The following is a 27,871-nucleotide window of genomic DNA, read 5'->3' on the forward strand; positions in this document are numbered from 1 at the left end:
AGCACGGGCTGAGCAACAGAGAGACACAACACTGGTGAGAGAGTGGATTTCCAGTGGGACAAGTTTACAGAGGCACTTTCCATTACTGCTGTAGGCCTGGGAGTTTACATTGAAATAGGAACAGAGTGCAAACCAGCGAAGCAGATTCTTTTGGTCTCTTATAACCAATCCCAACAAGTGTTCATTCCATCCAGTCACCTGACCCAAACACATCCAATTTATAATTAGCAGCAATTACGGATTTTTTGAGTGATTTGATTGGTTAACTTGGCTAGCCTTCCTCATTTTAACAATGAATGCCAATAAATATGATCCAATCAGCCTGAAGAAATTTCTATGTGTCCCAATCAACTGCAATTTGACTGAAGTTACAGTGAAAGAGTGACAATCTGAGATTGAATGCAGCTTATCTGCTGCTGAAACCCTCATCCACGTCTTCGTTTCCTCCAGACTCGACTATTCCAATGTTCTCCTGGCTGGCCTCCCATCTCCCACCTTGAGCTCATCCAAATATCCCTACAGTAAGATGGAGGATCTGTGCCTTCAATGGATGCCTGTCTATGGAGCATTGCCCTATAGTAAGATGGCAGAGAGTCACATGGTACCTGTGACCTGTAACATTATTCAGTTTTTTAGCTAAAGTTCACTCTGTGATTTCAGGCCATGCTGACGTGTCCTCACTTTCTATTCACAATCGTGCTCCAAGTGACCTTCCTGAGAGGTAACGGGAAGCTTTTCATTCTGTTTTTTTGTGGCATGGAGGGAGGAGGGTTTCTGCAAACTCAGCAGAACAAGCAGCTTGTTTTGCCTGAAATGGTTATTTTGTGCGGTGCTGCTGATGGCGTCTCACTGTCTGTCTGCTCATGTCACTCCATACCTCTGGGCCTTGGCAGCTTCCAAACAAACGGGAACCAGGACTGTGGGAACTACGTAACAGGACTGAAGCAGAAAAGGCAAAAGCTGCTTGTGGCGGGTTATTATTAATTCAGATTTACAGCCCTCGCTGTTATTTTGTTTTTAAGCTCGTGACATTTTCTAAGTTTAAAAAACACAAGGACAGAAGGCGAAGCCAACAAGGTCAGGATATCTGAGACAGTGATGGACTGAGAGAAACTGTGGAATGGGAATCAAATGGAACGGCAACTGCTGGTTTTATTCATTATAACATTATTTAAACACCACAGTGGAATGCCAATAGGAAGATAGCGGATCCACAATTTCAGTGATTGGCCTGTCTATGGGGATTTGGCCTGTGGTAAGATGGCAGAGAGCTACGTGGTAACCTCATGGAATGGTAGGATCTGGCTTTGAGCTCACTGGTTCACACACGGTCTTGGCTGTGACCCTGGGAATGGGGATAAGGTACTGTCAGTGTGAATGAGTGAGGCTGGAGAGAGTGTCTGAAACATGTCCACTTAAAACAGGAACATCTGTGATATCTTTGAACTGCTCAAACTGTCTCCCCCTCTCCGTGCCTGATCTACGAGCCACTTTTCCAGAATACTGCTGGTGTTTATAATATTTCCCCAAATTCTTCCTCTTTTGACAAAGAGTGCCCTGAATTTGGGGAAATATTTCACTGTGACCATAATGGTCCATGAAGCTTTGGGGCTGTGTTTTATTTTTTCCAAAAAGATAAACTCCGCCCTATTCTTGTTTTCCCACTTTCAATCCCTCTCAGGTCAGTCATTTTATCTCAACATGTCTGTGAATGGAGACTCAAACTGCAATGTCCATTAATGTTCCTTCCCCATGGAAGCTGCTTGTTTAAATGGAAAGCTGATTAGCTTCCATGTTGCAAAAACTTGATGTCCAATTGTCTTTGAAAAGTAAATGCTGCGATAGACAGGATTGGTGGAGGCTCTCCCTCTCTCCCTCTCCGCCTCTCTCCCTCTCTCTATCTCCGCCTTTCCCTCTCTCTCCCCCTCTGCCTTTCTCTCTCTCTCTCTCCGCCTTTCTCTCTCTCTCTCTCCGCCTTTCTCTCTCTCTCTCCCCGCCTTTCTCTCTCTCTCTCCGCCTTTCTCTCTCTCTCTCTCCGCCTTTCCCTCTCCCTCTCTCTCTCTCCGCCTTTCTCTCTCTCCCTCTCCGCCTTTCTCTCTCTCTCCCCCTCTGCCTTTCTCTCTCTCTCCCCCTCTCTCTCTCTCTCTCTCTCCCCCCCCCCTTTTCCTTTATCTCTCTCTCTCTCTCTCTCTCTCTCCCCCTCTGCCTTTCTCTCTCTCTCTCCCTCTCTCTCTCTCCCCCCCCCCTTTTCCTCTCTCTCTCTCCCCCTCTGCCTTTCTCTCTCTCCCCCTCTTTTCCTTTATCTCTCTCTCTCTCTCTGCCATGACCCAATCTAAACTTGTTTTATTTACATAACGATCAGATTGTATCTTGGATTAAACGGTCCAATTGGTTTATTTCTTTCATTGAATTAATTAGTCTAATGATCAAATCGAGCTAGTTTGTTCCACTGTGAAGGAATGTTGGGATGAGATGTGTAAAATGCTGATATTGTGTTTGTGAACTTAGTTTTCTTTTGTTAATTGTGTGTGTGTGAGATACTGTGGTGTTTCTCCAGGATACAGAGCAGTAAAGAGTTTCTCCATTACTGACAGTACCAGCAGCATTTAACTTCCTGGCTCTGTCGGGTCCCTCCTGGGCGAACGCTCTGTGCTGTTAAGAAGATTGTAAACAATTTTACAACACCAAGTTATAGTCCAGCAATTTTATTTTAAATTCACAAGCTTTCGGAGGCTTCCCCCTTCCTCAGGTGAACGATGTGACGAAGGGGGAAGCCTCCGAAAGCTTGTGAATTTAAAATAAAATTGCTGGACTATAACTTGGTGTTGTAAAATTGTTTACAATTGTCAACCCCAGTCCATCACCGGCATCTCCACATCACTGTTAAGAAGAGGCAGTGAATGAATATCAAGTGATTACGCTCAGGAATGCAGCAACGCAGTTGCTGGTTCATCCACCCATTGGATCAAAGGAAAGTAAAGAGGGGACTTGCGTTTCTGTAGCACCTTTCACGTGACTCAGGGGGCAGCACTCTCGCCTCTGAGTCGGAAAGTCGTGGGTTCAAACCCCACTCGAGACTTGAGCACAAAATTCAGGCTGACCCTCTCAGTGCCAGTACTGAAGGAGCATCTACCCTCGTGTGTAAAAGGTCCCGCTGCACTATTTTGAAGAGCAGGGGAGTTCTCTCCGGTGTCCTGGGCCAATATTTATCTCTCAGCCAACATCACTAAAAAGATGACCTGGTCATTACCACATTGCTGTTTGTGGGATCTTGCTGTGCACAAATTGGCTACTACATCACAACAATGAGTACATTTCAAAATGACTTAATTGGCTGTAAAGCACTTTGGGACATCGTGAAAGGCTTTATATAAATGCAAGTCTTTCTTTACACTATTACTAGTTTATTGACTTACTATTAATACTATCACAACTTATTATTCAGATACTTTTATTCCTAATATTTTACTATGACTTACTTTACTTCTATTATTACTGCTATAGTATTTGACTATTATATTGAGTATCAGACTATGACTGTGACTATTGGTGTGGTGCTGTTTATTCCAGGTCTGATGATGGGAAGGAATAGACCGAAAGTTGTGTACGGTAGTCCCGGAGGTGTAGTGCTGATGCCAGGACTGGAGGGAGAGAGGCTGGATATGCCCACTGTGATCGAGTGGAAGCATTTCCTGGAGAACCAGCCAGATCGGTCGGTTGTAGATTACTTCTTCATCCTCCATCGCACTGACACTTTCAATTTGTACAGGGACCGCATTCATTTCTACCCGTCCAACGCCTCGTTCCTGCTCCAGAACCTGACCTGGGCAGACCAGGGCATTTATAAGATGATTGTTGACTTGGATGAGTCCAATGCAGACAGCGTGCTGTTGGTGCTAATTGGTAAGATGGTTATTGTCTGGACACTTGAAATGTTCCTTGATCTCTTCAAATAATGTACATTTTCTTGAAGTTTGGGATGTGGTTGGGGGTTGGGTTGGGCATGTAATATATGGTCTGTGGAGGGATGAGCTTGGCGAGCATGTGTGCAGGAAGTGTGTCCAGCTGCAGCTACTGGCTAACCGTCTTTCGGAGCTGGAGCTGCGGGTGGATTCACTGTGGAGCATCCGTGATGCTGAGATTATCGTGGATAGCACGTTCAGTGAGGTGGTCACACCGCAGGTAAAGATTACACAGGCAGAAAGGAAATGGGTGACCGCCAGGCAGAGTAAAAGGACTTGGCAGGTAGAGCAGGAGTCCCCTGGGGCCATCTCCCTCTCAAACAGATATTCTGCTTTCGATACTGTTGGGGGAGATGGCTTATCAGGGGAAAGCAGCAAGAGCCAGGTTCGGGGCACCACGGGTGGCTCTGCTGCACAGGAGGGGAGGAAGAAGAGTGGCAGGGCTATAGTGATAGGGGATTCCATTGTAAGGGGAACAGACAGGCGTTTCTGCGGCCGCAAACGTGACTCCAGGATGGTATGTTGCCTCCCTGGTGCTAGGGTCAAGGATGTCACGGAGCGGCTGCAGGACATTCTGGAGGGGGAGGGTGAACAGCCAGTAGTCGTGGTCCATATTGGTACCAACAACATAGGTTTAAAAAAGGGATGAGGTCCTGCAAGGTGAATTTAAGGAGTTAGGAGATAAATTAAAAAGCAGGACTTCAAAGGTAGTGATCTCAGGATTACTACCGGTGCCACGTGCTAGTGAGTATAGGAACAGGAGAATAGACAGGATGAATGCGTGGCTGCAGGGATGGTGTAGGAGGGAGGGATTTAGATTCCTGGGACATTGGGACCGGTTCTGGGGAAGGTGGGACCTGTACAAGCGTGACGGGTTACACCCGAGCAGGACCGGGACAAATGTCCTCGCGGGGATGTTTGCTAGTGCTGTTGGGGAAGGTTTAAACTAGAGTGGCAGGGGGATGGGAACCTGAGCGGGGAGTCAGAAGGGAATAAAGTTGAGAGCAGCAAGAGAGGGGAAGACCCAGGGGAAATCTACAATACAAATAGTACAAACAGTTGTTCAAGAACAAGTGAAAGGGAAAAGCATAGAGCAGCAGAAAGAAAGTGTACTTTAGGCACGACAGATGAAATGAAAACTAGAAGGCGTAAGGCGATTAACCCAGCATCAAAGCTGTGGCAGGGGGTTGGGAACCTGAGCAGGGAGACAGAGGAAAGCGTATCAGGAAGGGGCTGAAGGTATGGAGTAAAAGGTAAAGTGTTAAAAAAGGAAAAAGCAGGAACTAAGTGTCACAAAACATATTTGAAAGTTGTTTATCTGAATGCACGTAGCATTCGTAACAAAATGGACGAGTTAACGGCACAAATAACGACGTATGGGTATGATCTTGTGGCCATTACAGAAACATGGCTGCAGGGTGACAACGACTGGGAATTAAATATGCCAGGGTATTTAACAATCAGGAAGGACAGGCAGGAAGGAAGGGGAGGTGGGGTGGCTATGTTAATAAAGGAAGGAATCACTGTAATACAGAGAAAAGATATTGGGACAAAGGATCAGGATAATGAAACAGTTTGGGTAGAGATAAGGAATATTAAGGGGCAAAAAACACTCGTGGGCGTAGTATATAGGCCTCCTAATAGTTGCAACACTGCTGGAAGAAGTATTAATCAGGAAATAGTCGGGGCATGTAATAAGGGAACAGCTATAATTGTGGGGGATTTTAACTATCATATTAACTGGACAAATCAAATTGGGCAGGGCAGCCTTGAGGAAGAGTTTATTGAGTGTATTAGGGATGGATTTCTTGAGCAGTATGTAACTGATCCTACAAGGGGGCAAGCAACCTTGGACCTGGTCCTGTGTAATGAGCCAGGATTAATTAATAATGTCCTAGTTAAGGATCCCCTTGGAATGAGTGACCATAACATGGTTACATTCCATATCCAATTAGAGGGTGAGAAGGTTGGTTCTCAAACAAGCGTACTGAGCTTGAATAAAGGAGACTATGATGGTATGAGAGCGGAATTGATTAAAGTGGACTGGGAAAATAGATTAAAGGGTAAGACGGTATATGAGCAGTGGTGTTCATTCAAGGAGTTATTTTACAACTTTCAAAAAAAATATATTCCACTGAGGAAAAAAGGGTGTAAAAGAAATGACAGCCATCCGTGGCTAAGTAAAGAAATTAAGGATATTATCCGACTAAAAACAAGGACATATAAGGTAGCCAAACTTAGTGGGAGGATAGAAGATTGGGAAGTCTTCAAAAGACAGCAAAAAGTAACGAAAGGATTGATTAAGAAAGGGAAGATAGATGATGAAAATAAATTAGCAAAAAATATAAAAACAGATAGCAAGAGTTTCTACAGTTATATAAAAAGAAAAAGGGTGGCTAAGGCAAACGTAGGTCCTTTAGAGGATGAGACCGGGAAATTAATGGTGGGAAACATGGAGATGGCAAAAATGCTGAACAAATATTTTGTTTCAGTCTTTACGGTAGAGGACACTAAGAATATCCCAACACTGGACAAACAGGGGGCTCTAGGGGAGGGTGGAGGGGGGGAGGAGCTCAATACGATTAAAATCACTAAGGAATTGGTACTCAGTAAATTAATGGGACTCAAGGCAGATAAATCCCCTGGACCTGATGGCTTACATCCTAGGGTCTTGAGGGAAGTGGCAGTCGGGATTGTGGATGCTTTGGTAATAATTTTCCAAAATTCTCTGCACTCGGCAAAGGTCCCGGCAGATTGGAAAACTGCTAATGTAACACCCTTATTTAAAAAGGGTAGTAGGCAGAAGGCTGGAAATTATAGACCAGTTAGCCTAACATCTGTGGTGGGTAAAATTTTGGAGTCTATTATTAAGGAGACAGTAGCGGAACATTTGGATAAACATAATTTAATAGGACAAAGTCAGCATGGCTTTACAAAGGGGAAGTCATGTCTGACAAATTTGCTTGAGTTCTTTGAGGACATAACGTACAGGCTGGATAAAGGGGAACCAGTGGACGTAGTGTATTTGGACTTCCAGAAGACATTCGACAAGGTGCCACATAAAAGATTATTGCTCAAGATAAAGAATCACTGGATTGGGGGTCATATTCTGGCATGGGTGGATGATTGGTTATCTAACAGGAAGCAGAGAGTTGGGATAAATGGTACATTCTCGGACTGGCAACCAGTGGCCAGTGGTGTTCCGCAGGGGTCGGTGCTGGGTCCCCAACTCTTTACAATCTATGTTAACGATTTGGAGGAGGGGACCGAGTGTAACATATCAAAGTTTGCAGATGATACAAAGATGGGAGGGAAAGTAGAGAGTGAGGAGGACATAAAAAACCTACAAGGGGATATAGACAGGCTGGGTGAGTGGGCGGAGATTTGGCAGATGCAATACAATATTGGAAAATGTGAGGTTATGCACTTTGGCAGGAAAAATTGGAGAGCAAGTTATTATCTTAATGGCGAGAAACTGGAAAGTACTGCAGTACAAAGGGATCTGGGGGTCCTAGTGCAAGAAAATCAAAAAGTTAGTCTGCAGGTGCAGCAGGTGATCAAGAAGGCCAACGGAATGTTGGCTTTTATTGCTCGGGGGATAGAATATAAAAACAGGGAGGTATTGCTGCAGTTATATAAGGTATTGGTGAGACTGCACCTGGAATACTGCATACAGTTTTGGTGTCCATACTTAAGAAAAGACATACTTGCTCTCGAGGCAGTACAAAGAAGGTTCACTCGGTTAATCCCGGGGATGAGGGGGTGGACATATGAGGAGAGGTTGAGTAGATTGGGACTCTACTCATTGGAGTTCAGAAGAATGAGAGGCGATCTTATTGAAACATATAAGATTGTGAAGGGGCTTGATCGGGTGGATGCAGTAAGGATGTTCCCAAGGATGGGTGAAACTAGAACTAGGGGGCATAATCTTAGAATAAGGGGCTGCTCTTTCAAAACTGAGATGAGGAGAAACTTCTTCACTCAGAGGGTAGTAGGTCTGTGGAATTTGCTGCCCCAGGAAGCTGTGGAAGCTACATCATTAAATAAATTTAAAACAGAAATAGACAGTTTCCGAGAAGTAAAGGGAATTAGGGGTTACGGGGAGCGGGCAGGAAATTGGACATGAATTTAGATTTGAGGTTAGGATCAGATCAGCCATGATCTTATTGAATGGCGGAGCAGGCTCGAGGGGCCGATTGGCCTACTCCTGCTCCTATTTCTTATGTTCTTAAAAGGCCTTCCTGTCTCACATTCTCTAGTACCTCTGTGATAGGATAAGTATAGAGAAGTTGTTTCCACTTGTGGGGAGACCAAAACTAGAGGCCATAAATATAAGATAGTCACTAATAAATCCAATAGGGAATTCAGGAGAAACTCCTTTAGCCAGAGAGTGGTGAGAATGTGGAAGTCACTCCCACAAGGAATGATTGAGGCGAATGGTATGGATAGATTTAAGGGAGAGCTCAATAAACACATGAGGGAGAAAGGAATAGATGGATAGGCTGATAGGGTGAGATGAAGAGGGGTGGGAGGAGACTCGTGTGGAGCATAAACACTGACATCGACCAGTTGGGCCGAATGGCCTGTTTCTGTGCTGTGGATTCAATATAACTTGATGTAAATAAACCTCTGATTCTTCTCTTCACTCCAGATGTGGTGTCCCAGCCCCGAGTGATGACCAACTCCAGCTGTGCTCAGTCGACGATCAAGCTCCAGTGTTTTGCCTGTGGGAAGCTGGTGAGCTTCACATGGGCCAGGGATGGGGGCAGTGTCCCTAAAGATCTCTGGCTCTCCACCGACAACACCAGTCTGGTTATAGACAGGGCGACTGGGGCTGACAGTGCAACCTACACCTGCTCTGTACAAAACCCCGTCAGTCAGAAGGAGACACCGTTCAAACTGGTCATTGACGGTGAGTTGGCGATGGTTGAGAAAGATTGGGAAAGGTTGAGAAAGAGTCGGGAAAGATTGGGAATGGTTGAAAAAGGTAGGGAAGAGGCTGAGAAGGGGAAGAGGTTGGAATTTGTTGAGAAAGAGTTGGGAAGATTTGGGAAAAGGTTGGGAATGGTTGACAAAGGACCTGGAAGAATGTTTTTACTTCGGCATTGTGCCCAGGTCCCACTCAGTGTTCTATCAGATATGGAAATAAAGACCAATTCTATCAACATAAGAGAGTATTATGAAGGAAAGATGAGGCTCTCCTCCTTTCTGCTGTCCTCATAGATTGCAGCCCAAACTCCCAACAGATTGCCAAATGTCTCTAAGTTCAAGGGTGAAATAGAGGAGTGAGTACTCAAATGTCCCATCCAACAAGAACATTTATAAAACCCCTTTAACATAGGAAAACGTCCCAGGGCGCTCCATAGGAGTGTCGATCAGACAAAAACAATTGACACTGAGCCAAAGAGAGAGATATTAGGACAGGTGATCAAAAGCTTGGTCAAAGGGGTGGTTTTAAGGAGGAGAGAGAGGTGGAGAGGCAAAGAGGTTTAGGGAGGGAATTCCAGAGTTTGGGGCCCAGGCAGCTGAAGGCACGGCCGCCAATGGCAGAGCGATTAAAATCGGGGGATGCGCAAGAGGCCAGAATTGGAGGAGCGCAGAGATCTCGGAGGGTTGTAGGGCTGGAGGAGTTTACAGAGATAGGGAGTGGGTGAGGCCATAGAAGGATTTGAAAACAAAAATTGAGGCATTGTACATGAAGGAAGCACAGAATTTGTGCACAGTAGCTCCCACAGACAGCAAGGGGCTGAATGAAAAGATCACGTGTTTGATTGTTTTCTCAAGGGATTGAAACCACCGTCTCATTCCTTCCTCACTCAGATCGATGCAACTTTCAGACTGGGAGGGCTGGTGGAGTCATCGTGACCATAGTGCTGATTCCATTGATCGTCATACCCTGGGGACTGACCGTGTACTACTGGCGCAGTGAGTACCTGTAATATTCACATACGGCAGGGACTGACCGTTTACTATCCACAGTGAGGACCTGTAATATTCACATACCCTTGGGACTGACCGTGTACTACTGGCGCAGTGAGTACCTGTAATATTCACACACCCCGGGGACTGACCGTTTACTATCCACAGTGAGGACCTGTAATATTCACATACTCCGGGGACTGACCGTTTACTATCCACAGTGAGGACCTGTAATATTCACACACCCCGGGGACTGACCGTTTACTATCCACAGTGAGGACCTGTAATATTCACATACTCCAGGGACTGACCGTTTACTATCCACAGTGAGGACCTGTAATATTCACATACTCCGGGGACTGACCGTTTACTATCCACAGTGAGGACCTGTAATATTCACACACCCCGGGGACTGACCGTTTACTATCCACGGTGAGGACCTGCAATATTCACATACTCCAGGGACTGACCGTTTACTATCCACAGTGAGGACCTGTAATATTCACATACTCCAGGGACTGACCGTTTACTATCCACAGTGAGGACCTGTAATATTCACACACTCCGGGGACTGACCGTTTACTATCCACAGTGAGGACCTGTAATATTCACACACCCCGGGGACTGACCGTTTACTATCCACAGTGAGGACCTGTAATATTCACATACTCCGGGGACTGACCATTTACTATCCACAGTGAGGACCTGTAATATTCACATACTCCAGGGACTGACCATTTACTATCCACAGTGAGGACCTGTAATATTCACATACTCCAGGGACTGACCGTTTACTATCCACAGTGAGGACCTGTAATATTCACATACTCCGGGGACTGACCGTTTACTATCCACAGTGAGGACCTGTAATATTCACATACCGCAAGGACTGACCGTTTACTATCCACAGTGAGGACCTGTAATATTCACATACTCCGGGGACTGACCGTTTACTATCCACAGTGAGGACCTGTAATATTCACACACCCCGGGGACTGACCGTTTACTATCCACAGTGAGGACCTGTAATATTCACATACTCCGGGGACTGACCGTTTACTATCCACAGTGAGGACCTGTAATATTCACATACTCCGGGGACTGACCGTTTACTATCCACAGTGAGGACCTGTAATATTCACATACTCCGGGGACTGACCGTTTACTATCCACAGTGAGGACCTGTAATATTCACATACTCCGGGGACTGACCGTTTACTATCCACAGTGAGGACCTGTAATAGTCACAATCTCCGGGGACTGACCGTTTACTATCCACAGTGAGGACCTGTAATATTCACATACTCCAGGGACTGACCGTTTACTATCCACAGTGAGGACCTGTAATATTCACATACCACAGGGACTGACCGTTTACTATCCACAGTGAGGACCTGTAATATTCACATACTCCGGGGACTGACCGTTTACTATCCACAGTGAGGACCTGTAATATTCACACACCCCGGGGACTGACCGTTTACTATCCACAGTGAGGACCTGTAATATTCACATACTCCGGGGACTGACCGTTTACTATCCACAGTGAGGACCTGTAAAATTCACATACTCCAGGGACTGACCGTTTACTATCCACAGTGAGGACCTGTAATATTCACATACTCCAGGGACTGACCGTTTACTATCCACAGTGAGGACCTGTAATATTCACATACCGCAGGGACTGACCGTTTACTATCCACAGTGAGGACCTGTAATATTCACATACTCTGGGGACTGACCGTTTACTATCCACAGTGAGGACCTGTAATATTCACATACCGCAGGGACTGACCGTTTACTATCCACAGTGAGGACCTGTAATATTCACATACTCCGGGGACTGACCGTTTACTATCCACATTGAGGACCTGTAATATTCACATACTCCGGGGACTGACCGTTTACTATCCACAGTGAGGACCTGTAATATTCACATACTCCAGGGACTGACCGTTTACTATCCACAGTGAGGACCTGTAATATTCACATACTCCAGGGACTGACCGTTTACTATCCACAGTGAGGACCTGTAATATTCACATACTCCAGCGACTGACCGTTTACTATCCACGGTGAGGACCTGTAATATTCACATACTCCGGGGACTGACCGTTTACTATCCACAGTGAGGACCTGTAATATTCACATACTCCAGGGACTGACCGTTTACTATCCACGGTGAGGACCTGTAATATTCACATACCGCAGGGACTGACCGTTTACAATCCACAGTGAGGACCTGTAATATTCACATACCGCAGGGACTGACCGTTTACTATCCACAGTGAGGACCTGTAATATTCACATACTCCGGGGACTGACCGTTTACTATCCACAGTGAGGACCTGTAATATTCACATACTCTGGGGACTGACCGTTTACTATCCACAGTGAATACCTGTAATATTCACATACTCTGGGGACTGACCGTTTACTATCCACAGTGAATACCTGTAATATTCACATACTCTGGGGACTGACCGTTTACTGTCCACAGTGAGGACCTGTAATATTCACATACCGCAGGGACTGACCGTTTACTGTCCACAGTGAGGACCTGTAATATTCACATACTCCAGGGACTGACCGTTTACTATCCACAGTGAGGACCTGTAATATTCACACAGCCCGGGGACTGACCGTTTACTATCCACAGTGAGGACCTGTAATATTCACATACTCCAGGGACTGACCGTTTACTATCCACGGTGAGGACCTGTAATATTCACATACCGCAGGGACTGACCGTTTACTATCCACAGTGAGGACCTGTAATATTCACATACCGCAGGGACTGACCTTTTACTATCCACAGTGAGGACCTGTAATATTCACACACCCCGGGGACTGACCGTTTACTATCCACAGTGAGGACCTGTAATATTCACATACTCCAGGGACTGACCGTTTACTATCCACAGTGAGGACCTGTAATATTCACATACCGCAGGGACTGACCGTTTACTATCCACAGTGAGGACCTGTAATATTCACATACTCCGGGGACTGACCGTTTACTATCCACAGTGAGGACCTGTAATATTCACATACTCCAGGGACTGACCGTTTACTATCCACAGTGAGGACCTGTAATATTCACATACCGCAGGGACTGACCGTTTACTATCCACAGTGAGGACCTGTGATATTCACACACCCCGGGGACTGACCGTTTACTATCCACAGTGAGGACCTGTAATATTCACATACTCCGGGGACTGACCGTTTACTATCCACAGTGAGGACCTGTAATATTCACATACCGCAGGGACTGACCGTTTACTATCCACAGTGAGGACCTGTAATATTCACACACCCCGGGGACTGACCGTTTACTATCCACAGTGAGGACCTGTAATATTCACATACTCCGGGGACTGACCGTTTACTATCCACAGTGAGGACCTGTAATATTCACATACTCCAGGGACTGACCGTTTACTATCCACAGTGAGGACCTGTAATATTCACATACTCCAGGGACTGACCGTTTACTATCCACAGTGAGGACCTGTAATATTCACATACCGCAGGGACTGACCGTTTACTATCCACAGTGAGGACCTGTAATATTCACACACCCCGGGGACTGACCGTTTACTATCCACAGTGAGGACCTGTAATATTCACATACTCCGGGGACTGACCGTTTACTATCCACAGTGAGGACCTGTAATATTCACATACCGCAGGGACTGACCGTTTACTATCCACAGTGAGGACCTGTAATATTCACACACCCCGGGGACTGACCGTTTACTATCCACAGTGAGGACCTGTAATATTCACATACTCCGGGGACTGACCGTTTACTATCCACAGTGAGGACCTGTAATATTCACATACTCCAGGGACTGACCGTTTACTATCCACGGTGAGGACCTGTAATATTCACATACCGCAGGGACTGACCGTTTACTATCCACAGTGAGGACCTGTAATATTCACATACCGCAGGGACTGACCGTTTCCTATCCACAGTGAGGACCTGTAATATTCACATACTCCGGGGACTGACCGTTTACTATCCACAGTGAGGACCTGTAATATTCACATTCTCTGGGGACTGACCGTTTACTATCCACAGTGAATACCTGTAATATTCACATACTCTGGGGACTGACCGTTTACTATCCACAGTGAGGACCTGTAATATTCACATACCGCAGGGACTGACCGTTTACTATCCACAGTGAGGACCTGTAATATTCACATACTCCAGGGACTGACCATTTGCTGTCCACAGTGAGGACCTGTAATATTCACATACCGCAGGGACTGACCGTTTACTATCCACAGTGAGGACCTGTAATATTCACACACCCCGGGGACTGACCGTTTACTATCCACAGTGAGGACCTGTAATATTCACATACTCCGGGGACTGACCGTTTACTATCCACAGTGAGGACCTGTAATATTCACATACCGCAAGGACTGACCGTTTACTATCCACAGTGAGGACCTGTAATATTCACATACTCCGGGGACTGACCGTTTACTATCCACAGTGAGGACCTGTAATATTCACACACCCCGGGGACTGACCGTTTACTATCCACAGTGAGGACCTGTAATATTCACATACTCCGGGGACTGACCGTTTACTATCCACAGTGAGGACCTGTAATATTCACATACCGCAAGGACTGACCGTTTACTATCCACAGTGAGGACCTGTAATATTCACATACTCCGGGGACTGACCGTTTACTATCCACAGTGAGGACCTGTAATATTCACACACCCCGGGGACTGACCGTTTACTATCCACAGTGAGGACCTGTAATATTCACATACTCCAGGGACTGACCGTTTACTATCCACAGTGAGGACCTGTAATATTCACATACCGCAGGGACTGACCGTTTACTATCCACAGTGAGGACCTGTAATATTCACATACTCCAGGGACCGACCATTTACTGTCCACAGTGAGGACCTGTAATATTCACATACTCCGCGGACTGACCGTTTACTATCCACAGTGAGGACCTGTAATATTCACATACCGCAGGGACTGACCGTTTACTATCCACAGTGAGGACCTGTAATATTCACATACTCCGGGGACTGACCGTTTACTATCCACAGTGAGGACCTGTAATATTCACACACCCCGGGGACTGACCGTTTGCTATCCACAGTGAGGACCTGTAATATTCACATACTCCGGGGACTGACCGTTTACTATCCACAGTGAGGACCTGTAATATTCACACACCCCGGGGACTGACCGTTTACTATCCACAGTGAGGACCTGTAATATTCACATACTCTGGGGACTGACCGTTTACTATCCACAGTGAGGACCTGTAATATTCACATACTCCAGGGACTGACCGTTTACTATCCACAGTGAGGACCTGTAATATTCACATACTCCAGGGACCGACCATTTACTGTCCACAGTGAGGACCTGTAATATTCACATACCGCAGGGACTGACCGTTTACTATCCACAGTGAGCACCTGTAATATTCACACACCCCGGGGACTGACCGTTTACTATCCACGGTGAGGACCTGTAATATTCACATACTCCGGGGACTGACCGTTTACTATCCACAGTGAGGACCTGTAATATTCACATACTCCGGGGACTAACCGTTTACTATCCACAGTGAGGACCTGTAATATTCACATACTCCGGGGACTGACCGTTTACTATCCACAGTGAGGACCTGTAATATTCACATACTCCGGGGACTGACCGTTTACTATCCACAGTGAGGACCTGTAATATTCACATACTCCGGGGACTGACCGTTTACTATCCACAGTGAGGACCTGTAATATTCACATACCGCAGGGACTGACCGTTTACTATCCAGTGAGGACCTGTAATATTCACATACCGCAGGGACTGACCGTTTACTATCCATGGTGAGGACCTGTAATATTCACATACCGCAGGGACTGACCGTTTACTATCCACAGTGAGGACCTGTAATATTCATACTCCGGGGACTGACCGTTTACTATCCACAGTGAGGACCTGTAATCTCAATTTAACATAGTTTCTGCCTCAACCATTGAACAAGGAAGTGAATTCCAGTTTCACAACTCTCCGTGGAGCAGATTCTCCTGCCCTCTGCTTTAAATCTGGTGTCTGTGGCTCTCGTTCTTGACCCTTCAACTACTGGAATCAGTCTGATTCTCACTCCCCTGTCCCATCGTTTTATCATTTTAAACACTTCTGTTATATTGGCCCATAATCTGTGTTGTTCCAACAAAAAAAGAACAAATTTCTCAAGTCTTTCTTCATATTTGTATTTCCTCAAGCCAGGCAGCTTCCCGGTGAATCTGCACTGTGCCCTCTCTGAAGCCCCTGTGCTCTTCCTATGGAGTGGAGCCCAATACCGCACACAGTAACTCCAACCGAGTTCTTGCTTTCGGTTTGTATCGGCTCACCATTACCTCGAGATGAAACCTAGAATTTGATTAACTTCTTTTACAGCCTTATCAACCTGAGGTGCTGCCCTTTCAGTCCTGTGAACCTGTAGTCTAAAATATCCGTCTCTCCCAGCTCCTCTAACCCCACGCTCCGTCTGCGCAGACGTGGGACATCGACCAGTATTTTCTACACTTACCTCAATATCCTTTTGGTGAGAAATTTCTCAAATTGTTATAATCTGGACAATGGTATTTTCTGTTTCTCTGAGCATCACCACAGAGAGTAAGAGACTTGTTCGGATTCTGATTGGATGTTACTGTGCTATTTTCTTCTTTTCGTTTGATGCAGAAGCTAAAGAGAAGATTCGAAGTTGTGGACCGAGATACCTCTGCACATCCTCCGTGTGAATCGAACTTAAAATATCCCATAAATGTCCTGTCAATCATACTTTCTTTTTTTTTTAAATGACGCCAATCTTCAATGAGGATTGGCAGGTCAAAGTTCAGTTCTGAAGGAGTGTTTATTTTAAATCATAGAATCTTACAGCACAGGTGGAGGCCATTCGGCCCATCGTGCCTGTGCCAGCTCTTTGAAAGAGCTGTCCAATTAGTGCCACACCCAAAATCCTGAAAATGAGCCCTCTTCAAATACGTATCCAATTGCCTTTTGAAAGTTCCTATGAAATCAGCTCCCACCATCCTTTCAGGGAGTGTGTTCCAGATCTTAACAACCCTCTGTGTGAAAGAATCTCTCCTCATTTCCCCTCTAGTTCTTTTGCCAATTATTTTAAATCTGTGACCTCTCGTTGAGGAAACAGTTTCTCCCTATTTGTTCCATCAGAAACCCCTCCTGAGTTTGAACACCTCGATCAGGTCTCCCCTTAATCCTCTCTGCTCCACAGAGAACAAATGTGTGGCTTAAAGGTTGTCCTGATTGGGATGTGTGTCACAGGCCTATCGAACCAGCTGCTCTGTCCTTCACTCTAACACTGCTCAGTGTAACACCACCTCTTCAGGAAAATGAACAGGATCCCATTACACCCACAAAACGAGGGGTCACTTCAATACACAGCCGGTACATTACCACTAGTACAATAACCACTAACTAATGCTCCCTACATTCCCAGTGCATTACCATAACCACTAACTAATGCTCTCTACATTACCAGTCCAGTACCATAACCACTAACTACCATACCTATACCAGATGACATGACTATAAAGCAGTGCAGGAGGTTTTAATCCCAGTTCTGTCCATTCCCATTATTGGAGGGTAGGAATTTGAGAGCACGATTGAACGGGTTGCTTCCTATGTCAGCAGTGCCCCGCCCGGCTCCTCCCCCGAATGGGGGAGGGGGAGTGCGAGCGGGGGAGCGCGAGCGGGGGAGGGGGAGAGCGAGCGAGGGAGGGGGAGAGCGAGCGAGGGAGGGGGGAGAGCGAGCGAGGGAGGGGGGAGAGCGAGCGAGGGAGGGGGAGAGCGAGCGAGGGAGAGCAGGTGAGAGAGGGTGAGAGAGGGTGAGAGAGAGCAGGTGAGAGAGAGCAGGTGAGAGAGGATGAGAGAAGAGAGGGGGGAGAGCGAGGGAGAGAATGAGAGAGGGGGAGAGAGAGTGAGAATGAGAGAGGGGGAGAGAGAGTGAGAGTGAGAGAGGGGGAGAGAGAGTGAGAGTGAGAGAGGGGGAGAGAGAGTGAGAGTGAGAGAGGGGGAGAGAGAGTGAGAGTGAGAGAGGGGGAGAGAGAGTGAGAGTGAGAGAGGGGGAGAGAGAGTGAGAGTGAGAGAGGGGGAGAGAGAGAGTGAGAGTGAGAGAGGGGGAGAGAGAGAGTGAGAGTGAGAGAGGGGGAGAGAGAGTGAGAATGAGAGAGGGGGAGAGAGAGTGAGAATGAGAGAGGGGGAGAGAGAGTGAGAATGAGAGAGGGGGAGAGAGAGAGAGAATGAGAGAGGGGGAGAGAGAGTGAGAATGAGAGAGGGGGAGAGAGAGTGAGAATGAGAGAGGGGGAGAGAGAGTGAGAATGAGAGAGGGGGAGAGAGTGTGAGAATGAGAGAGGGGGAGAGAGAGTGAGAATGAGAGAGGGGGAGAGAGAGTGAGAATGAGAGAGGGGGAGAGTGAGAGTGAGAATGAGAGAGGGGGAGAGTGAGAGTGAGAGAGGGGGAGAGAGAGTGAGAATGAGAGAGGGGGAGAGAGAGTGAGAGTGAGAGAGGGGGAGAGAGAGTGAGAATGAGAGAGGGGGAGAGAGAGTGAGAATGAGAGAGGGGGAGGGAGAGTGAGAATGAGAGAGGGGGAGAGAGAGAGTGAGAATGAGAGAGGGGGAGAGAGAGTGAGAATGAGAGAGGGGGAGAGAGAGTGAGAGTGAGAGAGGGGGAGAGAGAGTGAGAATGAGAGAGGGGGAGAGAGAGTGAGAATGAGAGAGGGGGAGAGAGAGTGAGAGTGAGAGAGGGGGAGAGAGAGTGAGAATGAGAGAGGGGGAGAGTGAGAGTGAGAGAGGGGGAGAGAGAGTGAGAATGAGAGAGGGGGAGAGTGAGAATGAGAGAGGGGGAGAGAGAGAGTGAGAATGAGAGAGGGGGAGAGTGAGAGTGAGAGAGGGGGAGAGAGAGTGAGAATGAGAGAGGGGGAGAGAGAGTGAGAGTGAGAGAGGGGGAGAGAGAGTGAGAATGAGAGAGGGGGAGAGAGAGAATGAGAGAGGGGGAGAGTGAGAGTGAGAGAGGGGGAGAGAGAGTGAGAGTGAGAGAGGGGGAGAGAGAGTGAGAATGAGAGAGGGGGAGAGAGAGTGAGAATGAGAGAGGGGGAGAGAGAGTGAGAATGAGAGAGGGGGAGAGAGAGTGAGAATGAGAGAGGGGGAGAGAGAGTGAGAATGAGAGAGGGGGAGAGAGAGTGAGAATGAGAGAGGGGGAGAGAGAGTGAGAATGAGAGAGGGGGAGAGAGAGTGAGAATGAGAGAGGGGGAGAGAGAGTGAGAATGAGAGGGGGAGAGAGAGTGAGAATGAGATAGGGGGATTTGTTGGTTCAGTGAATACAAATCCACTCATTTATTTTTCACCAAGTTTTTTCATTAAAATCTAGCAGTGTGAAAAGCTTTAAATGAATCAGGTGGTGCTGATTTAACTTAAATATTCATAATTATTGGAGGAGTGAACACTCCCGGCACCCCACAAAACGCGGACCCACCGGCACCCCACAAAACGCGGACCCACCGGCAGCCCACAAAACGCGGACCCACCGGCAGCCCACAAAACGCGGACCCACCGGCAGCCCACAAAACGCGGACCCACCGGCACCCCACAAAACGCGGACCCACCGGCACCCCACAAAACGCGGACCCACCGGCACCCCACAAAACGCGGACCCACCGGCACCCCACAAAACGCGGACCCACCGGCACCCCACAAAACGCGGACCCACCGGCACCCCACAAAACGCGGACCCACCGGCACCCCACAAAACGCGGACCCACCGGCACCCCACAAAACGCGGACCCACCGGCACCCCACAAAACGCGGACCCACCGGCACCCCACAAAACGCGGACCCACCGGCACCCCACAAAACGCGGACCCACCGGCACCCCACAAAACGCGGACCCACCGGCACCCCACAAAACGCGGACCCACCGGCACCCCACAAAACGCGGACCCACCGGCACCCCACAAAACGCGGACCCACCGGCACCCCACAAAACGCGGACCCACCGGCACCCCACAAAACGCGGACCCACCGGCACCCCACAAAACGCGGACCCACCGGCATTTCAGGCACCTGTGAACAACAGGCAAAATTTCACATTTCCCCTGAACGGATTGTCTTTTGCTAAAATCCAACCCTCCAAACTGAAGCTCTCAGTTGTTCGAGCACAGAACCAAAAGATCTTCAGTGTAAAATATCCAAACAAGTCTGGAAAGCAATCACAGTACATGCAAGAGTACAAGTCTGACCCAGCCCACCTCCAGCTCCAAGACCAGGATAACAGGACTAAGTACAGAACTCACCACGTGTGGTCAGCACTTTGAGCATCTGGTCCGCGTCCGTCCAGTATTTGACTCTGAGTTAAAGCGGTCCAAGTGATGAGATTCGGTTGAGGTTTATTTTATTATCTGGAGTTGGAGGGATGCGATGTTCTGCTGCTCTAACCTTCACCCCCGCCATGACCAACCTCCATGGGGTGGGGAGCTGGGCCTGTGACACTCACTCGCGAGGGTGAATGGACAATAATCAGGAGGAATGCTGGCCCATCCCTGGCCTCAGAAGCTAATGAATTGACTGTGCTCAAGCACAGATACCCAGGCAGTGAAACTGGTCCTTTCTGGTGCTCAGGACAAGGGGGAACCACGAGGCCATTAGGTTCGAAGAATAAATTTTACATTGTTTCCAAAGGATTAAGACACTTCTGCTTGTTCAAAAAGTACCTTTTAATATGACACTAAACCAACAATTAAATTCTTCATAAGACATCAATAGAAAATTAACTTTGGAATTAAAAAAAAACTTAAGGTATACAAGCACACTTGAGGTAAACGCTTAATCCCTGTTTTTTTTTTTAAGGGTTTCCCCATCTTCAGACCCCCCCCATCCCTCAAACTCTTTAACACAGCATCCTCTGAGCAGCAGACTGGGAGGGCCTGGGTGACAGGTTTCACAGCGGCACTCGCCCCACGCCCGCTCAGTGTGATGAGCCAGACAGTTGTTTTCCCGAGGTGAGATAACACTTGTATGTTGTCCATCTGACTGGCTCCGAGTCTAACCTTTCACTCCAGTAACACACCTTTCTGTCGTACCTGGGCAGGCTGGCCCCATCGGTTCCGGCCGCTCCCCACAGGTTCTGTATCCCCGCCCCCCCCCCCATTCACTCCAAACCAACATCGGAATATTGTATACTTCTTAAAAAACTAAACACATCCTATTCCCATTTAAAAACCAGCTCATTAAAAGAATACATTTTAAAGATATCCCAAGCAGGGAAGAGCTCCAAACTGACCCTCCCATCCCCATCCCATTCTGCCCATAGTTTACACAGCAGTTCATTAGTCCAAGAAAAGAGCAAGTTGGGACGGGGATAGGAGGCAGAAGCAAGAATGGAGTGTGAAGGGGAGCAGATACTCCTAGTGTAGAGAGTCAGAGAGAGAGAGAGCGAGAGAGCGAGAGAGAGAGAGCGAGAGAGCGAGAGAGAGAGAGAGAGAGAGAGAGAGAGAGCGAGTGTCAGAGAGAGAGAGAGAGAGAGAGAGAGCGAGTGTCAGAGAGAGAGAGCGAGAGAGAGAGAGAGAGCGCGAGAGTCAGAGAGAGAGAGAGAGTGAGTGTCAGAGAGAGAGTGAGTGTCAGAGAGAGAGAGAGAGTGTCAGAGAGAGAGAGAGAGTGTCAGAGAGAGAGAGTGTCAGAGAGAGAGAGAGAGTGTCAGAGAGAGAGAGAGAAGAGTGTCAGAGAGAGAGCGAGTGTCAGAGAGAGAGCGAGTGTCAGAGAGCGAGAGCGAGTGTCAGAGAGCGAGCGTCAGAGAGAGAGCGAGTGTCAGAGAGAGAGCGAGTGTCAGAGAGAGAGAGCGAGTGTCAGAGAGAGAGAGCGAGTGTCAGAGAGAGAGCGAGTGTCAGAGAGAGAGCGAGTGTCAGAGAGAGAGAGAGTGTCAGAGAGAGAGAGTGTCAGAGAGAGAGAGAGAGAGTGTCAGAGAGAGAGCGAGTGTCAGAGAGAGAGCGAGTGTCAGAGAGAGAGCGAGTGTCAGAGAGCGAGTGTCAGAGAGAGAGCGAGTGTCAGAGAGAGAGAGAGTGTCAGAGAGAGAGAGAGTGTCAGAGAGAGAGTGAGTGTCAGAGAGAGAGCGAGTGTCAGAGAGAGAGCGAGTGTCAGAGAGAGAGAGAGTGTCAGAGAGAGAGAGAGAGTGTCAGAGAGAGAGAGAGAGAGTGTCAGAGAGAGAGTGAGTGTCAGAGAGAGAGCGAGTGTCAGAGAGAGAGCGAGTGTCAGAGAGAGAGCGAGTGTCAGAGAGAGAGCGAGTGTCAGAGAGAGAGCGAGTGTCAGAGAGAGAGAGAGTGTCAGAGAGAGAGAGCGAGTGTCAGAGAGAGAGAGAGAGAGTGTCAGAGAGAGAGTGAGTGTCAGAGAGAGAGTGAGTGTCAGAGAGAGAGTGAGTGTCAGAGAGAGAGCGAGTGTCAGAGAGAGAGCGAGTGTCAGAGAGCGAGCGAGTGTCAGAGAGAGAGCGAGTGTCAGAGAGAGAGCGAGTGTCAGAGAGAGAGCGAGTGTCAGAGAGAGAGAGCGAGTGTCAGAGAGAGAGCGAGTGTCAGAGAGAGAGCGAGTGTCAGAGAGAGAGCGAGTGTCAGAGAGAGAGCGAGTGTCAGAGAGAGAAGAGCGAGTGTCAGAGAGAGAGCGAGTGTCAGAGAGAGAGCGAGTGTCAGAGAGAGAGCGAGTGTCAGAGAGAGAGCGAGTGTCAGAGAGAGAGCGAGTGTCAGAGAGAGAGCGAGTGTCAGAGAGAGAGCGAGTGTCAGAGAGAGAGCGAGTGTCAGAGAGAGAGCGAGTGTCAGAGAGAGAGCGAGTGTCAGAGAGAGAGCGAGTGTCAGAGAGAGAGCGAGTGTCAGAGAGAGAGCGAGTGTCAGAGAGAGAGCGAGTGTCAGAGAGAGAGCGAGTGTCAGAGAGAGAGCGAGTGTCAGAGAGAGAGCGAGTGTCAGAGAGAGAGAGAGTGTCAGAGAGAGAGAGAGTGTCAGAGAGAGAGAGAGTGTCAGAGAGAGAGTGAGTGTCAGAGAGAGAGTGAGTGTCAGAGAGAGAGTGTCAGAGAGAGAGTGAGTGTCAGAGAGAGAGTGAGTGTCAGAGAGAGAGTGAGTGTCAGAGAGAGAGTGAGAGATAGAGAGTGAGAGAGGGAAACAGTGTCACAGAGAGAGGCAAACAGAGACAAACAGTCAGATTGGGAGAGTGAGAGTCCGATAGAGTGAGAGAAACAGTCAAATTGAGAGTGTCAGAGAGAGGGAAAGTCAGATAAAGTCAGATAGAAAAAGTCGTATACAGAAAGAGAGTTAGATAAAAAGAGAGATACAGAAAGAGACAGTCAGAAAGAAACAGAGAGCAAGAGAAAGGGAAACAGTGAGAGAGAGAAAAAAGGGGAAACAGAGACAAATAAAATTTTTAAAAGATGAACACATGGAACATCAAAAAACAGCAGTGGGTCCCTGAGCAAAGCTGCCCCATCTGGACTGGACCCTGTAAACAGGCCTGAGTGAGTGAGTTCTGAGGCCAGACTCACTCTCGGGAATTGGGGGGGGGGGGGGGGGGGGGGGTGAGAGAGCAGCAAACATTCCTTCAGATACCTCCTTGTAGCCAATTAGAAAACCATCAGCAGAGCTGCAGACTGAGAGCAGGGTGGTGAGTGGAGACCACGGGGTTAGTGATGGGGGGAATATCACTACAATTCACTACAGTCACACAGGCAGTTTATTAACACCATTACAACCCGGCCATTATGAAATATTTTTAAAATAACATTATAAAAACCGCACTCCCAGCTGTCATTGCACATCAAATATGTAAATTACTGGGGGGGGCGTAGGGGGCTTAGTCCTTTTGAAAAAGGAACATTATTTAGCTGACACTTCTTTACCTGACTGTAAACTGCTTTGTTAGGTGATCAGATGGAAGGAAGGAGAGTAGTAGTGACCGCGGCCGGAGCGTCCCCCGGGAGTAGTGACCGCGGCCGGAGCGCCCCCCGGGAGTAGTGACCGCGGCCGGAGCGCCCCCCGGTAGTAGTGACCGCGGCCGGAGCGTCCCCCGGTAGTAGTGACCGCGGCCGGAACGTCCCCCGGTAGTAGTGACCGCGGCCGGGGCGCCCCCGGGAGTAGTGACCGCGGCCGGAGCGCCCCCCGGTAGTAGTGACCGCGGCCGGAGCGCCCCCCGGTAGTAGTGACCGCGGCCGGAGCGTCCCCCGGGAGTAGTGACCGCGGCCGGAGCGCCCCCCGGTAGTAGTGACCGCGGCCGGAGCGCCCCCCGGTAGTAGTGACCGCGGCCGGAGCGCCCCCCGGGAGTAGTGACCGCGGCCGGAGCGCCCCCCGGGAGTAGTGACCGCGGCCGGAGCGCCCCCCGGGAGTAGTGACCGCGGCCGGAGCGCCCCCCGGGAGTAGTGACCGCGGCCGGAGCGCCCCCCGGGAGTAGTGACCGCGGCCGGAGCGCCCCCCGGGAGTAGTGACCGCGGCCGGAGCGCCCCCCGGGAGTAGTGACCGCGGCCGGAGCGCCCCCCGGGAGTAGTGACCGCGGCCGGAGCGCCCCCCGGGAGTAGTGACCGCGGCCGGAGCGCCCCCGGGAGTAGTGACCGCGGCCGGAGCGCCCCCCGGGAGTAGTGACCGCGGCCGGAGCGCCCCCCCGGGAGTAGTGACCGCGGCCGGAGCGCCCCCCGGTAGTAGTGACCGCGGCCGGAGCGCCCCCGGGAGTAGTGACCGCGGCCGGAGCGCCCCCGGGAGTAGTGACCGCGGCCGGAGCGCCCCCCGGGAGTAGTGACCGCGGCCGGAGCGCCCCCCCGGGAGTAGTGACCGCGGCCGGAGCGCCCCCCGGGAGTAGTGACCGCGGCCGGGGCGCCCCCGGTAGTAGTGACCGCGGCCGGGGCGCCCCCGGTAGTAGTGACCGCGGCCGGGGCGCCCCCGGTAGTAGTGACCGCGGCCGGGGCGCCCCCGGTAGTAGTGACCGCGGCCGGGGCGCCCCCGGTAGTAGTGACCGCGGCCGGGGCGCCCCCGGTAGTAGTGACCGCGGCCGGGGCGCCCCCGGTAGTAGTGACCGCGGCCGGAGCGCCCCCCGTGAGTAGTGACCGCGGCCGGAGCGCCCCCGGGAGTAGTGGCCGCGGCCGGAGCGCCCCCGGGAGTAGTGGCCGCGGCCGGAGCGCCCCCGGGAGTAGTGACCGCGGCCGGAGCGCCCCCCGGTAGTAGTGACCGCGGCCGGAGCGCCCCCCGGGAGTAGTGACCGCGGCCGGAGCGCCCCCCGGGAGTAGTGACCGCGGCCGGAGCGCCCCCGGGAGTAGTGACCGCGGCCGGAGCGCCCCCCCGGGAGTAGTGACCGCGGCCGGAGCGCCCCCCGGTAGTAGTGACCGCGGCCGGAGCGCCCCCGGGAGTAGTGACCGCGGCCGGAGCGCCCCCCGGGAGTAGTGACCGCGGCCGGAGCGCCCCCCGGGAGTAGTGACCGCGGCCGGGCGCCCCCCGGGAGTAGTGACCGCGGCCGGAGCGCCCCCCGGGAGTAGTGACCGCGGCCGGAGCGCCCCCCGGGAGTAGTGACCGCGGCCGGAGCGCCCCCCGGGAGTAGTGACCGCGGCCGGAGCGCCCCCCGGTAGTAGTGACCGCGGCCGGAGCGCCCCCCGGGAGTAGTGACCGCGGCCGGAGCGTTCCCGGTAGTAGTGACCGCGGCCGGGGCGCCCCCGGTAGTAGTGACCGCGGCCGGGGCGCCCCCGGTAGTAGTGACCGCGGCCGGGGCGCCCCCGGTAGTAGTGACCGCGGCCGGGGCGCCCCCGGTAGTAGTGACCGCGGCCGGAGCGCCCCCGGTAGTAGTGACCGCGGCCGGAGCGCCCCCCGTGAGTAGTGACCGCGGCCGGAGCGCCCCCCGTGAGTAGTGACCGCGGCCGGAGCGCCCCCGGGAGTAGTGACCACGGCCGGAGCGCCCCACGGTAGTAGTGACCGCGGCCGGAGCGCCCCCCCCGGGGGTAGTGACCGCGGCCGGAGCGCCCCCCGAGAGTAGTGACCGCGGCCGGGGCGCCCCCCGGGAGTAGTGACCGCGGCCGGGGCGCCCCCCGGGAGTAGTGACCGCGGCCGGAGCGCCCCCCGGGAGTAGTGACCGCGGCCGGAGCGCCCCCCGGTAGTAGTGACCGCGGCCGGAGCGCCCCCCGGTAGTAGTGACCGCGGCCGGAGCGCCCCCCGGTAGTAGTGACCGCGGCCGGAGCGCCCCCCGGGAGTAGTGACCGCGGCCGGAGCGCCCCCCGGGAGTAGTGACCGCGGCCGGGGCGCCCCCGGTAGTAGTGACCGCGGCCGGGGCGCCCCCGGTAGTAGTGACCGCGGCCGGGGCGCCCCCGGTAGTAGTGACCGCGGCCGGGGCGCCCCCGGTAGTAGTGACCGCGGCCGGAGCGCCCCCCGTGAGTAGTGACCGCGGCCGGAGCGCCCCCGGGAGTAGTGACCGCGGCCGGAGCGCCCCCCGGGAGTAGTGACCGCGGCCGGAGCGCCCCCGGGAGTAGTGACCGCGGCCGGAGCGCCCCCCGGGAGTAGTGACCGCGGCCGGAGCGCCCCCCGGGAGTAGTGACCGCGGCCGGAGCGCCCCCCGGGAGTAGTGACCGCGGCCGGAGCGCCCCCCGGGAGTAGTGACCGCGGCCGGAGCGCCCCCCGGGAGTAGTGACCGCGGCCGGAGCGCCCCCCCCGGGAGTAGTGACCGCGGCCGGAGCGCCCCCCGGGGGTAGTGACCGCGGCCGGAGCGCCTCCCGGGGGTAGTGACCGCGGCCGGAGCGCCCCCCGGTAGTAGTGACCGCGGCCGGAGCGCCTCCCGGGGGTAGTGACCGCGGCCGGAGCGACCCCGGGAGTAGTGACCGCAGCCGGAGCGCCCCCCGGGAGTAGTGACCGCGGCCGGAGCGCCCCCCGGGAGTAGTGACCGCGGCCGGAGCGCCCCCCGGGAGTAGTGACCGCGGCCGGAGCGCCCCCCGGGAGTAGTGACCGCGGCCGGAGCGCCCCCCGGGAGTAGTGACCGCGGCCGGAGCGCCCCCGGGAGTAGTGACCGCGGCCGGAGCGCCCCCCGGGAGTAGTGACCGCGGCCGGAGCGCCCCCCGGGAGTAGTGACCGCGACACAGCATCACAGATAAGTCTCTTGTAAAACTAACTGCAAATGATCTGACATTTCAGAGTCTGTTCCAACACAACCCATCATCGAATGGTGGAGAGTGTCTGCAATCTGGGTCCCATCTTTTTGCACCTCTCCTGTTAATCATTAAATGGAGCCAGATCTGAAGGCAATATTTGTGAGCTGGGAAAGGAAGGACGGAACCTGCATTTATATAGTGACTTCTACAACCCCAGGACGTTCCAAAGCGCTTTACAGCCAATGAAGTAATTTTGAAGTGAAGTAACTGCTGTAATTTGTGCACAGTAAGAGTAATGTGATAGTGAGCAGATTATCTGTTTTAGTGATGTTAGTTGAGGGATAAATATTGACCGAGAGCACTGGGGAGAACTCCGCTGCTCTTCTTCCAATAGTACCCGTGGGGTCATTTACACCCACCTGAGGGGGCCAATGGGAACGCTGGCACTCTGAGCTGTACTGCAGAGCGCTGCCCTGCTATTTGAAGACGGGGCAAGACACGTGACAGATAATCCCATCCTCAACCAACGTCCAACTGAAACCTGCCAACAGGTGGTCACTGGGCAGAGGATCAGAAGCCGGGATCCTGGCTGATCTCCCCATCTCAACTCAGGAGCTAATTCAGAAGAAAATCAGGGACGAAGCCTGGTCCAAATACCCAATAAGGTAACAGGAGAACCTCCCAGGAGCCTTCTTCCATGTGATTTGTGTTTATACCTGCTTCACCCAGCAAACCCAACTGCAAAAAACAGCAATTGCCTTGACTGAATGAATGGTCATTGGGTTGATGAGAGATGGGTGTTCTCGCCTGTCTCCCAGACCAGCCAACA

General features: G+C 51.3%; 1 protein-coding gene across 4 annotated transcripts; it reads left to right on the forward strand.

The window, feature by feature from the left end:
• Positions 1-635: 635 nt before the first annotated feature.
• Positions 636-27,794, forward strand: LOC137305041 (hepatic and glial cell adhesion molecule-like). Of its 4 annotated transcripts, none has more exons than XR_010958660.1 (6): positions 636-721; positions 3,571-3,903; positions 8,614-8,874; positions 9,783-9,887; positions 16,630-17,355; positions 27,086-27,169. XR_010958660.1 is itself a non-coding variant. In XM_067973807.1 (6 exons), exons 3-6 carry the CDS (start codon positions 3,576-3,578, stop codon positions 27,172-27,174), a joined length of 783 nt encoding a protein of 260 aa, XP_067829908.1. In that variant the 5' UTR covers positions 643-721; positions 1,023-1,362; positions 3,571-3,575; the 3' UTR covers positions 27,175-27,794. The 4 variants fall into 4 exon arrangements, 3 of the variants coding, with proteins under 3 accessions (XP_067829906.1, XP_067829907.1, XP_067829908.1); XM_067973807.1 differs by lacking the exon at positions 16,630-17,355 and adding an exon at positions 1,023-1,362 and having other exon boundaries at positions 643-721; positions 27,086-27,794; XM_067973805.1 differs by lacking the exon at positions 16,630-17,355 and having other exon boundaries at positions 27,086-27,794.
• Positions 27,795-27,871: the final 77 nt, after the last annotated feature.

Source organism: Heptranchias perlo, chromosome 39 (genome assembly GCF_035084215.1).
Source record: "Heptranchias perlo isolate sHepPer1 chromosome 39, sHepPer1.hap1, whole genome shotgun sequence".
Classification (NCBI taxonomy): domain Eukaryota; kingdom Metazoa; phylum Chordata; class Chondrichthyes; order Hexanchiformes; family Hexanchidae; genus Heptranchias; species Heptranchias perlo.

What these genes read in the sequence shown, in the direction of transcription:
- LOC137305041 (XM_067973805.1), top strand. Translation starts at nt 664, where the DNA reads ATGCTGACGTGTCCTCACTTTCTATTCACAATCGTGCTCCAAGTGACC. An exon ending in CCAAGTGACCTTCCTGAGAG is followed by an intron (nt 722 to 3,570) that starts GTAACGGGAAGC and finishes TGTTTATTCCAG; the next exon opens with GTCTGATGATGGGAAGGAAT. An exon ending in GTTCAAACTGGTCATTGACG is followed by an intron (nt 8,875 to 9,782) that starts GTGAGTTGGCGA and finishes TTCCTCACTCAG; the next exon opens with ATCGATGCAACTTTCAGACT.